Genomic DNA, 14758 nt, shown 5'->3' with positions numbered 1-14758 from the left:
TTGTGTGAATTGGGCTCTACAAATCAACTGCAGGCGAACTGAGAAAGATTTGGAATCAACTCTTAATTCTGTCTTGGGCTCAGAGATAAACAGGGAGTACATACTTGATAAAATCACAGATAAACCGCACATAGAAAAAAAGATGGGTGACTTTGAAGGGTCATTTAGTCCATCTTCTCTTTCACAACAGATTGTTATGCTATAATGGCTTGAAATTATTTCATATATAAAGTGCTTCTAAAGCCCATGGCAGGGGGGTTGGAACTAGATGAATCTTTAAGGTCTTTAGGGTTTCTTAGAGTGAATTGTTCAGACTAAGTTCTGTATATTAGATATTACATTATTACACTTCCATTAAATTTGGCTTATTTTTCCTTTTTGTAATCCAGGTAAACCGGAAATGTTTCTATTTTACCTGAATATGGAACACACAGATTGTTTCACAAGATTCTTTATTTGATGCATCTAGGAGTTAAGAGAAAGGCTGGTTTACATAAAGGAAACCTTAGCAAGTCAACGATAGTAACACAGCCATAGTCAAATGAAAGTGTGGAATGGACCCCGTGCTAATGAGTATAAAGAAAGTACTGAAAAACTTCTAGGCTTCCAGCTTCACCGACTCCAGTAAGGAACGTGCTTCTTTGTACTCTTCAGCTTCTTCCAATTCCTTTTCATTTTCCTAGAATAAAAACCAAAATTTTTGAGTACTTTGAAAATAATTGACATGGGATTAAAATTAAAAAGGTAACTGAAAAATAACTGGTAACAACAGATGAGGGGAATGCTAAGGTACTCAACAAAATTTTTGCCTCAGTCTTCACTGACAATCTCTCTTCTCACACCTCTCAAGTAGATGGACCTCAAGACAGGGACTGGGGGAGCAAAGTCCCTCTCACTGTAAGAGATTGAGTTTGTGACCACCTGAGGAACCTATACATACGTAACTCTATGGGACCCGACAAGATGCATCCCAGAGTCCTGAGGGAATTGGCTGATATAGTTGACAAGCCACTCTCCATGATATTTGAAAAGTCACAGCAGTCAGGAGGTCTCCAGTAACTGGAAGAAGGGAAGCATTGCACCCATTTCTACAGAAGGTAGAGAGGAGGACGCTAGGAACTACCAACCTGTCAGCCTTACCTCTGTGCCTGGGAAGATCATGGAACAGATCCTCCCAGAAGCTCTGCTGAGGCACATGGAGGACAGGGAGGTGATTCTCAAGACAGCCAGCATGGCTTCACCGATGGCAAGTCTTGCCTGACGAACCTAGTGGCCTTCTGTGATGGAGTGACTGTATCAGTGGACAAGGGAAGAGCTATGGGTGTCATTTATCTGCACTTCTGTAAGACCTCTGACAGGGTCCCCCACAACATCCTTCTCTCTAAATTGGAGACAGACTGATTTGATGGATGGACTGTTCAGTGGATAATGAATTGGCCAGATGGTCACATCCAGGAAGTAGTGGTGAACGGCTCAATGTCTGGATGGAGATCAGTGACAACTGGTGTCCCTCAGGGGGTCCATACTGTGACCAGTACTTTTTTGTATCTTCATCAATGACAGAATACAGTGGGAATGAGTGCACCCTCAGCAGGTTTGCAGATGACATCAAGCTGAGTGGTGAGGCTGACACACAAGAGGGATGAGACGCCATCCAGAGGGACCTGGACAAGCTTGAGAAGTGGGCCCATGTGAACCTCAGGAGGCTCAACAAGGCCCGGTACAAGGTCTTGCCCCCAGGTTGGTTGTATCCCCCAGTATCAATACAGGCTGGGGGATGAAGGGATTAAGAACAGCCCTGAGGAGAAGGACCTGGGGGTGTTGGTGGATGAAAAGCTGGACGTGAGCCAGCAATGTGTGCTCACAGCCCAGAAAGTCAAGTGTATCTTGAGCTGCATCAGAAGAAGCGTGGCCAGCAGGTTGAGGGAGGTGATTCTGCCCCTCTGCTCTGCTCTGGTGAGACCCCACCTGGAGCACTGCATCCAGCTCTGGAGCCTGTGGTACAAGCAAGACGTGGACCTGTTGGAGGGGTCCAGAGGAGGGCCACAAAAATGATGGGAGGGGTGGAACACCTCTGCTGTGAGGAAAGGCTGAGAGAGTTGGGGTTGTTCAGTCTGGAGAAGAGGCAGCCCCAGAGAGACCTTACTGCAGTACTCAAAAGGGGCCTATAAGGAAGATGGGGACAGACTTTTTAGTAGACCCTGCTGTAACAGGACAAGGGGTAATGGTTTTAAACTAAAAGAGGGTAGATTCAGACTAGATGCAAGGAAGAAATATTTTTACAATGGGGGTGGTGGGGCACTGGAAGAGGTTGCCCAGAGAGGTGGCAGATGCCCCATCCCTGGAAACATTCAAGGTCAGGTTGGATGGGGCTCTGAGCAATGTGAATTTGAAGATGTCCCTGCTCATTGCAGGGAGGTTGGACTAGATGAAATTTAAAGGTCCCTTCCAACCCCAACTATTGTATGAAACAAGAGATATATAATTACTGAAAACACTGCTTCTACATGACTCAAAGCACAGATAATCCTTTTGTCCTACTTTAGGTCCAAGATGATGGCTGTCATGTGTGAGTAGATTTCATCTATGCATACCTTTATTTTATTGTTAAATATTTAAAACCAAGGACAGCATAACTGGAACCAATAACAACAGATGTCAGAACAAGAGCACTGTTAGGAAAAAGCTTAAGCAGATTGACAATTGAAAAATACCATACTACTATACAGTTCATTTTAATAAAAGCATTGCAGATTAGCTCAGCACAGAAAGAAACTCTTGAAGACTTCCAAATTCTTAACAATAGTAACTCCCCCCCTTCCTTGTTTTAAGTTTGTACAGCACACTGCATGGATCAATAGCACCATTTCTGCATGCCAATGAAATCTAGATCAGGCAACTGTTAAGTAATGAGCTGAATGACAAAAGGACCCTAAATCCTGCCCAGTACTGCGCATTTATTTTGAAAAACTGTGAAGGCATAGTACCTGAGGGTAAGACACCTTGACTTCTCTTTTGAGAAGGGATTTGTGTTTTAGCCATCAAATGCGTCTGGGGGTTGATTTAGGGTATGTATTTTTAGCCACACAATACCATTTACATGTGTAGCTGAATTCTTGATGAGAAGGCAGCTTTTAAAATAAGCATGATGATCTCCAAACTTGGTATTGTTTCAATAAACCTACTTGTGTAAGATCCTACTTATTACTGCAGGTAATGTATAAAATATGGTAAAAAATGTGGCACTAGTACTCGTCTCACTAATACAACATAAAGCAGTAATCAGCAAGGACTCAGCTGTCTTTTTTTCTTGTCCATAGCATAATAAAAATAATAGGCAAAGTATTTTTACTATTTCAGTTCACTACAAGTGCATTATATACATCTAGACTACCTAGAAAACTATCTAAAGCAGATGAACTAATTTTTCTGATCATGTAACTAGCACAGGAATTCAGAGTCCATTCTAGCAGTTCAGCATTTAAGTGTATGTTGAGTGTACACTCCCTTAAAGACAGCTTCTTTAGAATACAGACATATTCTAATACACACAATTTTCATACACTGAAGACCAAGTCTGCAAAAACAATTATCTAAAATGAAATATTGGTATGTTACAGAATATGAGTCTTGGGACCTCTAAAAAGTAGTTCTTCAGTGCAGTTCTCGTCTGCTGCAACTGCACTGCAGACAAGCATGTTTATCCAAGTTCATCAAGGAACAGCAGCAGCATTTCTTGATCAGTGGGTTCTGGTGCTATACTTACTAGTAGCTGAGTAAGGTCTGCATGTGCGACTTCTAATCTGCGCTGGCAGTCTGGAATCATCATTCGTGACTCTTGTAAGATTTCAATCTGTGAAAATCAGAAGCCAATGAAATAAGAATATATTCCAGGTAGGAACTTTACTTTTTAACATAAGTCTTTGCTCTGCCGAATCAGTAGTCCAGTCATCATCTAGGAACTTCAGAACAGTTGTATCCATTTCTGAATAGGCTTTTTTATTAGAAGACACTCACTTAGCATAATTGCTTAAAACTCTGTTAATTTACAGGACACTTCCATTTACTTTGTGCTTGATTAAATATAAAGTATTAAGTGCGAAAGAGTATTTAGAATAATTTTTCCCTTAGGAAAAAACTACTGCCTGGTAAGCTTTCCATACAGCATTTGTTAAAAAGGCTATTTAAAACAAACTTTCTCCTGCTGTCACAAAGCAGCTTCATCCAAAATGGGATCAGCTGGTTATATAAATATCTCCTGCATCTTTTGGGTAATAAAGAAAAACAGCGTTCAGATAATACCACATAGAGATAATTACTGCATGAAAAAAGTTATTGAGTTATTGATCACATTGTGTGCACACTGCAGGAGGCTCTGACTGAAAGACAAAGGTAAAGAAAAATGAAAAGCAAAGACCAGCAGGCTCATATTTTTGATGCTTATCATGCATAAAAAGTTATTACTTATCTTTGTGCTTCATTTTAGGAGAAAGATTATTCTCACCATGCACTTTGAACAAAATTACTAAACTGGCACCCCACTGAATCTGAACATCCTGCCTCCTCCTAAAGAAAACAACTCTAGATTTAAACAAGGGAACGTGTGTTTCATGGAACATTTCTGGATCCAAAATCCAGCCACTGAGAAGAAAAGGTGTGCAGAATTGTTCCATAATGTTAAATCTATTTAGAAATGAAAATGTTAGGTATTTAAATATGAAATCTCTTCTGGATTCACGATAACCTAGCACAGAAGGTGTTCCCTTTAAATGGCTTACTTCATTCTGTCATTCCTATGTTATATTCTCCATTCAGTATTAATGCTGTTGTACTGAAAGGTCATTGTAGAAGCGAAGAAAAGCTATAGCTAAGAATGTACTTATGCATACAGGAAGGCCTTTTGTAGTAGTTACCACCATGTTTTTAAGTGTCATGTATTTAAGTTCTTAGTTCAAGTAATTTTTGAGATAAAGAGTTTAAAAACTTCATTTCTAATTTTCTTTCAGAGAACCTAGCACATAACCTGTCTAATGAAGCAAAGATGGCTGAAAAATGTTTTTTAAAAAATTATGCATCTCCAAGGTCTAGTCGCTGGTGTTACCACTTTTCTTTCAAGCATTCAGTGTTGGACCGTATTAAAAATAAGACTAGGAACTCTGCATACTACACTTTGAGCAGTGAATAAATAAAGGTTTGTAACTTCCATAGAATGAAGTGTGCCATAAACTGCATGAGATGATGCCTTCTGCTTTATGTAGTAGAAATTTGTTCAATAAAGAATACCTACAGAGTGAGAATATCCAATGACGACTTCCTTGGGCCAGCACCGCAAAATAGTTCTGTATTGTAAAGCTGGCAGATGATAGGAAAAGTAGTAACTTAATTGATATATGCCATTCAATAAGCAATCTGGGAAGGCATATTAATCTAGAATCTGTAAGATGTAGTCCTGGCTGCTCTAAGAAAAGAATAAAACTACTCTGTGCCAAACAGAATTTGACTGTGATCCAAGATGTACCTGACGTTTATTTACATTTGCCCATAGTTACACAATATAAAACAAAAACCAGAAGGATGATAAATCCTGGAATTAACTATATTCAGTAGGCACAAACAGTTGGAAGTCTGGAACAGGAATTCTGTGGAACCAATATTGTTAGTTGATTACCAAACTACCTGTGCAAACTTTGATAACTTACGCATTTTTTTCAAGTAATGCTGGTAATCCCAAATAGACAATTTACTGTTATAAACGTATATAATAAAGTCAAAAGCTGACATAATTAGGTAACCTTTAGGACTGGAATTTTTAAAGTGTTTGCTCTCCAAATTCTATCCAAATTCCACCAGTTTCACATGGAACACTAAGGAGTTTAAATTATAAGCAGGTCGCAGACGAAGTTATTACATGAAACTGATCTAACTTTGCAAAGAACCATAAATATCTGCAAAGTTTCTGTGACTTACAATGCCAAATAGAAGTAATAAAAAACTGGGAGTAACTGAGTACATCTAAATACAGCGTTAAAGAGAAAAGCAATAAAGCACAAAAACATGTACAGGGAGAAGCAAATTGAATTTGTTGTCAGTAAGTGCACATAGGACCAAAAGAACTACTGTGGCTACAGTGAAGGCAACATCTCCTTTAAGTGTGCTGAAAAAGCCAGTTAAACAAATCTCTTGAACCACCACATTTCTAGTCAGTTGTCTTTCAGGATTTAAGATATTTGTACTAAGGAAGCAGATGTCTGCCATTTTTCAAAAGAAAGCAGTTTCCTCAGATGTAATGGGAGCTCTGTAACTGTTGGGATGTATACAGCCTATTTACCAAATGCAATGTGGATTTTTTGTAAATTGGATCAGATGTCAAAGAATTGGTATGCATAATGCACTATCAGTAGCCTTCAATCTGTTTTCCAGAAATTCCAGATTGCAGTGACAGGTAAAAGCAGAACAGATGTAAACACACATCCACCTACCAGTTCCTTAAATGGAAGGGCACCATAGCTAAAATCAGACAATTCACACATTCAAAATAAGCACAAAGGCCAAACATGACTCTATGAGGAAAACAGCTGAGAAGGTAATGCCCAAGCCATTTTCTACTTTTTTGATCACCTAAGCACTTACACCGAAACAAATTTTCAGTAATTTAACAATATAAATAAATACAACTGCATATGAGTGTTGACACCAAGTATTCTGCAATAGGAAGCAATTTTGCTCTGCCTGATGCATGTTACATAACAGGGACAACAGTTTAATCAGCTTCAAAAGTTTTATCAGCTGGCCCAGTCAGCACGGGGTTTATGAAAGGCAGGTCCTGCTTGACAAACCTTATCTTCAACAACAAGATGACCCACCCAGTGGATGAGGGAAAGGCTGTGGATGTTGTCTACCTGGACATTAGTAAAGCCTTTGACACCAGCTCCCACAGCATTCTCCTGGGGAAACTGGCTGCTCATGGCCTGGACTGGCACGCTCTTTTCTGCATAAAAAGCTGGCTGGATGGCCGGGCCCAAAGATTGGTGGTGTTACATCCAGCTGGCAGCTGGTCACCAGTGGTGTTCCCCAGGGCTCAGTACTGGGGCCAGCTCTGTTTAGTATCTTTATCGGCGCTCTGGACGAGGGGATCGAGTGCACCCTCAGCAAGTTTGCAGATGACACCAAGCTGGGCAGCAGCGTTGCTCTGCGGGAGGGCAGGAGGCTCTGCAGAGGGGTCTGGACATGCCGGACCGATGGGCCGAGGCCAGCTGGATGAGGTTCAAGAAGGCTCCGTGCCGGGTCCTGCACCTGGGTCACACCAGCCCCACACAGCGCTACAGGCTGGGGCAGAGCGGCTGGAAAGGGCCTGGTGGGAAAGGGCCTGGGGGTGCTGGTCGGCAGCCGGCTGGGCATGAGCCAGCAGTGTGCCCAGGTGGCCAAGGAGGCCAGCAGCACCCTGGCTTGTGTCAGAAGCAGTGTGGCCAGCAGGGCAAGGGAAGGGACTGTCCCCCTGCACTGGGCACTGGTGAGGCTGCACCTCGAACCCTGTGTTCAGGTCTGGGCCCCTCACTGCAGGAGGGACGTAGAGGGGCTGCAGCGTGTCCAGGGAAGGGCAACGGGGCTGGGGAAGGGTCTGGAGCACAAGGCTTGTGAGGAGCAGCTGAGGGAACTGGGGTTTAGCCTGGAGGAGGCTCAGGGGGGACCTTATTGCTCTCTCCAGCTGCCCAAAAGGATGCATACACAGGTGGGGGTGGGTCTCCCAGGTAATAAACAACAGGACAAGACGAAAAGGCCTCAAGTTGCGCCAGGGGAGGTATAGATTGGAAATTAGGAAACATTTCTTTACTGGAAGGGTGGTCAAGCACTAGAAGTGGCTGCCCAGGGGGGTGGTGTAATCACCATCCCTGGAGGTGTTTAAAAAATGCATAGATGTGGTAGTTTGGGACATGGTTTAGTGACGGACTTGTCAGTCCTGGGTTAATGGTTGGACTTGATGATCTTAGAGGTCTTTTCCAACCTAAATGATTCTATGATTATATGAAAAAGGTGGAAGCAGTTTTTGTTCTTTTTTTTTTCCCCAGCTGACCCACACCTAACCAGGAGATTTAGAGATATGCAAATTATTTGAAAACAAAATTCCATATTCATTTTATAAAGACAATCTAATAAAGTACTGGGTCCCAGGGCACAGTGACAATATTGTTTTCTATGACAGAAGTGGTGTTCAAAACACAGGAGATAGGCTAAAATACATGATAAATGTCAATGAGTGATATGTACCAATTAAATACATGCACATGAATACATATGCATGCTTTTAAATACTGCCTTATAATCACTTGCCCTTTTGACTGCTGCACAGATAATCATAACAGTATGGATCTACTTGAAGATGGTATGGAGGAAAAGAAAAAACATGCAAATAAATCAGTTTGCTAGGAAAAGTGCTACAGGTTTGCATTCCTTTTCATCAGAAAGTTTGTAAAACACTTGTAATTCATTGATGAATTACAACCATTATCTGATGGAAAAGACAGAGACCCAGAAGATAAAAGGCTATCTCCAAGTATTGTGAACACCAATGGTACCAAAATTAATAATCCTACTAAGAAAGAGACTGTAGCACAAAAGTAGTCATGCTACACTTACACTTAATACCACACAGTATTACTTCTCACCTCTCTGGTAACCAGGGAATATAAAGGCATAATGTGCTGGGCCAGGTGGCACAAGGACATAGGCAGTAGGACAGCACAGGTGATGCAGCAGAAAGCTGGGCATAGAGAAGGCAGGAACTGAGAGGATAAATGGCATTAAGGTGAATATACAGGGGGAAAAAAAATCCAAACATACACAAAAACTGTAGCAAACCAAGTGTTACTAGTTCTACTTCCTTTGAAGCAGCTTGCTCTGTTTTCACATAGGAAGCCCAAAAGAAGCTTGAGCTATCCACCAATACAGGATAGAAAAGCACGCTGCAGTCTGTTGTAGGTGGGTTGTCAAACATGGATCAAAACACTTCCAAAATACCAGAAAGAAAAGCCTGCTGTAAAGAACTGGAGAGCACTGTATTCTATAGTGCTTGAGCATTTGAAGAACTGAAATGGCCATGTATCAGCCATAAATCACCGATCATTTGTAGCAAGAAAGCTAGAGGAGAAAATGTTCTAGATTTAATGCCTCAGTATTTCAAATGAGCTTTCTTTGCAGCTCTCAAGTGAGGGCTAATCTGTAGAGGGATGAAGGTGGGTTAATTGATAACATACAGCTGTGGGCTGGCTTCAGGGCTGAGGAGGTTGGCTGACATAGATAAGGGGCACTGTGGCTGTTTCTGTTAAGTGGTTGGGCAGCCAGTGAAGAGGGAGCAGCCAAGGAAGAGAGAAGGCATGCTCTGGGTGAGGAGAAGGCAGCAGAGGGACTGGCATGAGGGGTGTTGGTATGAGATGGTAAAACCTTGTTGCAGCTTGATAGTTTGGATAGTGCTGCAACACTAATCCTGTTTCCTCTAAAGCAGATCATTTTAGGAGATAAAAGGGAGAAAGGTTCCTTTGGTCTTTTTGGAAAACAGTTTGTCATTGGCTGTTTTCCACTAATATACAACTTACAGGTTTTCGTCATTGTCAGTGGCAGGGGGTGGAAGGAGAACACCACGTGACTTGAAGTTAAAAAATGGAGATGCTTTCAGAGGACAGAAGCAAAATTCAACATTCTCCTCTGAAAAAGTTCTTCATTAAATACACTGTATCATAGATTACAGATATTGCTCATTTAAAATTAACTAAGAGGACAGTAATGGAATTATCCATTATAGAAAATTGTCATTTAATCAGCAGGCACACATTTCCTTCTGGCAACTCAAAGTTCTACCTAAACAGATCCATGTTGATGCAAGTATAAAACTCACCCTGTGAACAGGTGAGAGGTGGTAACCATCCGAATGAGGAGGTTTCTTTGGGAGTGGCATAAAGAAAACACTAACAAAAGATGTGCTTTCCCAAAAGGAATGGCTCAACCTTGTTAGAATAGCCAAATTTTCTCTCTCTTCCCCTCCACTTTTTGTGGGGGAGGTTAAACTTAGGTGAGAGGCTGATAGGGTTGGGGTTTTCTTCTGTTGTTGGGTTCTTTTGATTATTAAGACAATATGCAGATTGTGACTCCCATGCTTAATGTAATGCATGCTTTGCTAAAAGATACCAGACTGGTTAGGAGATGTTTTAGAATAAGCTTGAAGGTTCAGAACAAATCTTCCATCTGTTTTGTGGAAGTGAAATACCTGGGGAAATATTTGTACTAAAATTGCAAGCAGAACAGACACGAGAGGTTCCCTAGATAAAGAGAAGGCAGAAAAGTGAAATTAAGATTTTTTTTTCCTCCCTCTAGAACACAGGGAAAGTGAGCCCAGCTGAAGAAGGGATGAATCATGTCCCATTGTGGTGGCACGTCTTTACTACCATAAGAATGTTGCCCGTACTTACACCTACCTAGATAAAAAGGGTAACAGCTTTTAGAAAACAGAACAGAAAAATTAAGATCACAGTAATGATTTTTTGTCATTTGGTCTCTTTCAGAAAGCATACTAGGCAATAAAACCAAAGTTTGAAAACGTTTTTCATACCAGTTGTATGTTAGGAATATTATTCTGTACTTAATACAGGGAATTCCAATTTGCTAGCTTTTAAGGAAGCAAACTGTGCTTGTTAAGGATACTGTCCCAATACATAAAGGGGAAGCATTAGACTCTTTATCAGCAGTTCTACTGCCTCTTTACCTAAGCAACTAGAGCTAGAGTTCATATTATTACGCAAAGATCATCTGTTCCTAGGAAAAAAAAATTATGCAAATAATCAGACTGAAGTGAAACTGTATGTTTCACTTCAATCTTACCGTATTTGAGAGGTGAGAAGAATGAAACTTTGTTTGAACTAGTCAAGTGGGCATCAGAAACAGCTAAAAATTTAAAAAGCCAGCTGAACTAACCTGACTATTTCTTTGAGGCTAAATAGACATAAAAAATGAAAAAGTTAACGAAAATTACAATGTTCCTTTCAGCAAGAACTCTTTCAGTAACAAGATTACCAGCAAGTTCTTATGTTCCACAATAACTGTCCAAACCAATATATATCGTTTCCAAATACATTTCTTTTGATCTGTTTCAGGAGATACTCTCCATTTCACTCAAGGAAGGAAGAAAAATACTGCTGTTTTCACTAATGCTTGTAAAAAACTGTATTAGCAAGATGTACTTTATGTACTCTTTGGCATGCAGATATTCTATGTTAAGTCCATTGGATTTTTAATTCATCTGGAAATGACATTACTCAAGAAGTAATTTGGTAGTGTAGGATAACCTTTTAAAAAATGAAAATTTATCATTTATCAGTAAAAGTGCTGACAGTTAACAAAAACGTCAGAATATATCTACAATCCCACTGACAGAAAACAAGGAGTAGGTTTTTCCTACGCTCACAGATCTCAAGATAAAAGCATTAGCTGGGAAAGGGTGTTTATGTATGAGAAACATCAACAACTACAGAAATACAGAAAACTACTGGTTCTTACCATTAGTCTCTGCTCATTAGTGATTACAGTGTAAAAAGTTTCCATTACAGATCAAATATTATGAAGTTTTCTGTAAAGTCTCCATATATTGGGAATCATTACACAACTGTGTAGAATCTAAGGCTTCATTACAAAAAAAATCCACAAAGCAGTACAACTGCACTACTTGCTGCTATCAGTCAGGGTTCTTCATGACCCCTACAGAAACTACATGCAGAATTTACACATGGTGGAATACACTGTGTCTTTTAATATTTTTTCCTAGCTTCTACAAAGCTGGTAAGTTTTGTATGTGATAGTTCAGTTTTTAATAAGATTGTTTTCAATTTAGTATTTTTATTGAAGTACTTAATAACACTTTTTCCTGCAAGCCTTACAGGTTAAGAAAGTGTGATTGAGGTATTTTTTTTCTTTCATAGCCTTTTTTTTTCGACTACTGGTCTTCACTTACGTTTTTTTCTGCCAACTGAATTGTTTTAAACTTTTATTTGTATTTCTTTGCCATGGCATAACAAAAGCAGGGCAGGACAGACACATGAACTGAAATCTGAACTTACTAAAAAAGATTTTACCAAAGGGATACTAGTATACTCAAAGAGTTGAATTGTTTCATCTTCCTATTAACTATCAAGCATTCTCACTTCAATGCAACATTTGCATGTACCAGCAAGCACTTAGTTTACCTAACAGCATCCAGACCATGTGTTTTCAGATTCTTGGTATTTCTGACAAAGAGAGTTCATGATGGCCTCATACACACTGTCAGTGAGTGACAGCCATCCTGACACCAAGTGCTAAGTAATCCATATACACTCTCAAATTTAACAGTTCTGGAGTAGAGGAAGTTTCTATAAATGCTTATTATGACTTTTATAAATGATAATATTTTAGTTGAGTATTCATATAGCAGGAGCCTGGAAAAAGGTACAGGAGATTCTTGTATTTTAGGATGACTATGATTACATAAAAGCAAAAAAGGATTTTATAAAACAAATTTTATGATCGTTCACCTGTTTCTTAATTCCATAATCATCACAGGCTTCAGCTTTCATTTTTTCAATCTTTTCTTCTTGCTGTTTTGCTTCTTTTTCGTACATAATTCTTTCCTTTGCCAATCTGCAATTAAACCAAATGTTTGTGTTAATCTGGTTCCATTACAGTAAAAAGTTACATTGATAACTCCCCCTCCCAAGCTGCACCCCTATGAGATAATACAGTTTTATTTTAAAAAAAGCCTCTTTACCACTGCAAAAACTGCATCTACGAAAAGCCGGATTTAGCTATAACATATAATAATTCTTAGGAGAATAATTTAAATGTAAAATATTTTTGAAGGCTTTGCATGGTCTTATCCATATAGAATATCCTAAAAAGCTGTATGTTGGTGCATCATTTCAAATACATAACAGAAACAGATAAGCTGCCTTGTAGATCTGGATGACGGCTAATAAAGACAGTAGTACCAAGAAGAAAGCTACCTATCTCAAAAAAGTCCTCACATCACAGGTACCCAAAGCAAACAATATTAAATGTCTGCAAAGACAACACTGTTTATCATTAGCTTTTAGATCAGCATTTGTCAGACTTTCTCAATGTCATCGAAGTTTTCATAGTTTTACAAGTGACCTATATTGGCTCTTACAGTCACATGGTCTTTCCTCTTTCCTATTCGCTGCTGAATAACACCACTACACCTGCAGGAATGATAAGACATCCTTCTTAACTTTTTTCAAAGTCACTGCTAACACATGTAAAAGCAACAGCAATTCCAGGTTCACAAACTGTGATCTCAGAACATCTTCTTCCTGATCAAAACACTTCATGCCATTAAATGCATTATTTCCCTTAACAGTTTTTATATAAAATAATGAAAAATAAAATTCCCAAATTACACAGTAGCCTTATAGTCTTGTGCTCCTTTGATTTTTTTCTCCTTTACCTTGATGACAGTCTGGGGGTTATAGACAGAAATAACAGTTACAGCCACGTACTATATGGCCTATCTTTCAAAGGTAAAACAATCCATCTTTTAATCGTAACAATGGACCCATACGTAGAAGCACAATGCTTTTTGCTAATAAGCTGTGCTGGTTTTGGCAGGAATAGAGTTAAATTTCTTCACAGTAGCTGGGATGGGGCTATGTTTTGGATTTCTGCTGAAAACAGTATGGATAACAAAGGGATGTTTTTGTTATTGCTGAGCAGGGCTTACACAGAGTCAAGGCTTTTCTTTTCTGCTTCTCCCACCATGCCGCCAGTGAGCGGGCTAGGGGTGCACAGGAAGCTGGGAGGGGGCACAGCTGGGACAGCTGACCCCAACCAGCCAAAGGGATGTGCCGTAACATAGAATGTCACACTCAGCATATAAAGCTGCAGGAAGAAGAAGGGGGCTGACATTTGCAGTGATGGCGCTTGTCTTCCCAAGTAACCATTACACATGACAGGAGCCCTGCTGTCCTGGGGATGGCTGAATACCTCCCTGCCGGTGGGAGGTGGTGAGTGGATTTCTGTGTGGGCGGCTTTTGCTTTACCTATTAAACTGCCTTTATCTCAACCCAGGAGTTTTCTCACTTCTACTCTTCCGATTCTCTCCCCCACCCACCGCAGGGGGGAGTAAGAAAGCGGCTGGGGGGGCTTATTGCCAGCTGGAGTTAAACCACAACACAAGCACAGTATCAAGAGTAACGCACATAATTTTGAAGGTCAAAAAGGAGTAATTAAGGTAGTCTGGTCTGATGCCCTCCAGTAATTTTTACATTGCAGTCCCATCACCAAGAACTCTATTTGTTGTTACTGCAATTCTGCTGTTGCATCTCCCACATTGTTACTTATGTTCATTAGGTATACACTGGATTAAGTAATGCCAAACCTGAACCAAACATTCTTCAGGATCCAGAGAATAAGGAAGTAATTTCTGATCAGCTAATTCAGGACCAAAACAAATATTGAGATGCTACTGCAGAGAGTATGCCAAAGAAAATCCTTCCCCAAACAAGAATAAGCAACAGATTAACCTATATAAAATGATTAAGGAGAATTTAACAGCCAAAAGACCACAATCGGATCCAAGAAGCAAAGAATATATTATACAAACTTAAAGTGAATAAATAAAGGTCTAGCAGAGAGCTTCACGGTCATGTTAGTGCATCAGAGCAAATTAACTCCTGATTTGTCACAGTTAAGCGCCCTACTACAAGTGCTAGGATGGACAGGA

At 40.0% G+C, this 14758-nt stretch overlaps 1 protein-coding gene across 2 annotated transcripts in view; it reads right to left on the bottom strand.

Moving 5' to 3' along the window:
- Window positions 1–435: 435 nt before the first annotated feature.
- TBCA (tubulin folding cofactor A) overlaps window positions 436–14758 on the bottom strand; it is a 31573-nt gene continuing 17250 nt past the window's right edge. For both annotated transcript variants that reach the window (XM_055699445.1, XM_055699444.1), the window contains 3 exons: window positions 12555–12660; window positions 3767–3853; window positions 436–679 (listed from right to left, as the gene is read on the bottom strand). In XM_055699445.1, coding sequence (XP_055555420.1) covers window positions 599–679; window positions 3767–3853; window positions 12555–12660 — 274 coding nt within the window. In that variant the 3' untranslated portion in view covers window positions 436–598. The remainder of the gene's footprint in view (window positions 680–3766; window positions 3854–12554; window positions 12661–14758) is intronic.

The sequence above is a fragment of the Falco cherrug genome, chromosome Z (genome assembly GCF_023634085.1).
Source record: "Falco cherrug isolate bFalChe1 chromosome Z, bFalChe1.pri, whole genome shotgun sequence".
Classification (NCBI taxonomy): domain Eukaryota; kingdom Metazoa; phylum Chordata; class Aves; order Falconiformes; family Falconidae; genus Falco; species Falco cherrug.
Note: the sequence above shows the minus strand (reverse complement) of the source record. Positions and strands in the feature narration are given on the sequence as shown.